The sequence below is a fragment of the Danaus plexippus genome, chromosome 15, assembly GCF_018135715.1.
Source record: "Danaus plexippus chromosome 15, MEX_DaPlex, whole genome shotgun sequence".
NCBI lineage: Eukaryota > Metazoa > Arthropoda > Insecta > Lepidoptera > Nymphalidae > Danaus > Danaus plexippus.
Window position 1 is genome coordinate 3,407,221 of NC_083547.1, and position 3,253 is coordinate 3,410,473.

The 3,253-nt window shown below is 30.4% G+C and overlaps 1 protein-coding gene across 1 annotated transcript; it reads right to left on the minus strand.

The window, feature by feature from the left end:
- Positions 1 to 891: 891 nt before the first annotated feature.
- On the minus strand, positions 892 to 2,538 carry LOC116766315 (trypsin-7-like). The gene is made up of 5 exons (XM_032656137.2): positions 2,389 to 2,538; positions 2,099 to 2,297; positions 1,768 to 2,017; positions 1,504 to 1,647; positions 892 to 1,269 (listed from the first exon to the last, which is right to left on the minus strand). The coding sequence occupies exons 1-5, from the start codon at positions 2,438 to 2,440 to the stop codon at positions 1,069 to 1,071; spliced, it is 846 nt and encodes a 281-aa protein (XP_032512028.2). The 5' UTR covers positions 2,441 to 2,538; the 3' UTR covers positions 892 to 1,068.
- Between the last annotated feature and the right edge of the window lie 715 nt (positions 2,539 to 3,253).

The following is a 3,253-nucleotide window of genomic DNA, read 5'->3' on the forward strand; positions in this document are numbered from 1 at the left end:
TAAACGCTTTTATTTGTAATAATATTAAAATTATATATATATATGTATATATAAATAAATAAACATTGTTTCCTAAATAACATATTTAAAATGCTACTTCTAATATATTTAAACATATATCTGGAAAAACAATTAAAATTAAAAATATATTAGAGGAAAACTGCTCCACTCACAAAATACAAAGTTTTCTACAAAATATTAATACATTAAAACGTTTCACTATCATGTAATTAAAATAACATATTAGAATGAGTTTCAGTTGTCTGTATTGTCATTGTGCAATTTTTTCATAAAAGTTATAAATTAAAGTAGTGCATACAAAATATTGTTAAGCTCAATAACAAAGTCTTTACAACACTTTACAAGAGTCCATTTTGAGCTCGTTTTACATCTTAGTAGTATTAAAAGCATGTTTATTTTTTTCTTTCCTGAATAAAAAAAAATCATCACGAGTTCACTTATAAAGAAAAACATCACAATAATTACCCAAAGAAAATTCAAAGGTCGTCTTATCACTTGATATTGTCTGCAAAACTGTGTGCACCTGGCTCTTTGGCGAAATTAAAAAACTTTTTCCTCACACAACTTTGCAGGTTCCATTCATTTAAATTCTAAATTCTATGTTAACTCTGAGTTCTGCCATTCGCTAAAAGTTTGTCGACACAATGCTATTTATTTTAATAAGCATATAAATAATTTCAATAATAAATTTTGTTTTATTTTAATTATTACAAAGCAGAAAGCTATTGTTTGCATGTTTACATCATTTTGTCGTTACGGCTATGATTTTTTTTTATTTCCTTTAAATTTCATATACTTAATTTAAACTTCCCCAAAATCGAATATCACTTTATTGAAATTTGTAAGAGAAATGTAATCAAATAAAAATCATTTGTAAACAGTGTTATTTTATTTTGTATTTTATACATGATATACCTTCACCCTAAATGTAATAAAACCAGCAGTCATTACTCATGAAATTCAGATATTTGTAAGAGTTGATTTAAAATATATTCAGGTCAGCTAAATAAATACGGTCATTGAAGCGTTATCTTATCAACACTGTTTTTAAACACCAGCAGTAAGTTTTATCCAAGAACGCACAGTAGAACATGATATTTTTGTATAAACCCCTGGTTTTCCTGGTCTGGCACAACCAATTCCATTCGATACAATTCCAATTTGAGCTCCTGTAGCTGACGGACATGCTCTCTGTGATGTACCTCCCCGCGAGGAAGCTGCTTGAACAGCCGGTCCCCCTGAGTCACCCTTTTAAATAACAAGCGCATATTAGCATCACATAAAAAGATTACTAGAGAATAAAGCTTTCTTTTGTTTTTTTTTTCTGTTTTAGACATTGGCTATTTTATGGATAGAAAATAGACATGGCAGACACGATTGAAATTACTTTGTTACATCTTTTCACTGTTGTACGAAATGTATAAAATAAATAAATGAGAGACAAAGCTTCTTGTTGCCAACGGAAATAGAAATTATATCTACCTGGCAAGAATCTTTACCACCTTCAGGAACACCGGCACAAAATTGACAATCGGTAACGCTATAACCAAGTTGTTGCTGGCAAACGTCTTGTGAAACAGATTGCACTTGGACTGACATGAGGTCAGAACTGACTTCACCATTTTCCTGAAAAAAATAGAATTACCCTACTGTTACGCAATCTTTGTTATTTTAGAATAGTAAATGCAAGAAACTAAATTGATAAATAATAATTATGTATAAAAAAATATTTTAGTTTAAACTTACAGAAGTTGCACCCCAGCCTGAAACCATAACGTTGGTTCCTGAACTGACATCACACCCATCATCAGCCAATGGTATTGCCTTTACAGTCTTCCCATCCAAACGTATCCGTCTTGTGGTCCGTATAAGAGCGGCATCGTGATCGTAATTTTTAGAGTTATACAAGGGATGTAATAATAAAGTGCTACTGGTATATTGGGTGCCGCCACTATCGGCATCGGAACTGCCAGCTCTGATGATCGCTTTTACCATACTGAAATGTAAAAAAAAATCAATATTTAATTACATAAACTGCTGTCTTTCTGGAATATTATCATTTAAATAAATACGATACCCTTGTACGCAATGAGCAGCCGTCAAAATATATCTATCACTTATTATGGAACCTCCACATTGGAAATATTCGTTTTTTGGACTTTGAATTAGTAAATACACTATATATGGTACATTGTCGATAGTGTTATTATAACCTCCAACAATTTTTTGACCATATTTTGATTTATGGCCATGAAAATGTCGTCTGCACCAGGCATCTACACAATTTTATGTCAATTAATACAAGATTAAAAATTAGTTATCCTTTGAAGCTTAAAAAGTAATGTTTCAATTAACTAATGAAAGTACCTTTCACGAATGCCAACAAAGCTAAGGCTACAAGCACGGAGGGTGTCTTCATCTCTGACTACACTGGGTTTCATAGAAAATATTGTTTTACGGATACATATATATGTATGTTAAACCTCGATTGAGATAATTACATGCAGTGATAACAAAACTATTATATATTTTCTTATTCATCAATGTCATAGATAAATTCTCTAATGAGGCCATTGTTATTGTAAATACAGAAATAAATACCTAAATAACAAAAACCATATTTAAGAAGATGTCGTTATCACAAGGTTTTTTCTTTATATTGTCACAATTTCCAAAATAAACATAAAATGTAAACAAATGATTTGAATTTCATCATATTTAATAAACAGTAATTTTATTATTTAATATTAGACCTAACACAAACATATTTCTAATTAAAAGATTAAAAAGAGCTCTCAAAAAAACCTTCAAACAAATGTGTTAAGTTAATTATTAGGCGAGAAGAACATTCTTATCTATCACACACTATAATAAGGGTTACATTATAACAGTATTCATCTATTCACAAAATAAACCATACATTCATACATACATATATATTTAGATAGTTGCAATGTTGCGCTTGTGACAATGAAAGCGACATGCTAAAAAGTAGTTCTCATCAGTATACGGAACAATGTCATAAATATTAAATGATAAATAAAAAAAGTTAATGCTTACAATAAAGGAATATCGGATTTCAAGTGCAACCCTCGTCTGATGCAGACCTCCGCTCGGCGCTAGTGCAAAAAAATTGTTATCAAGATCCACGTGTCTTACGTTGACTTGCTATAAAATCAAGAATAAAACAGCTGCCATCTTGGTTATCGCAGCTATTGAACATCAGGTAGAT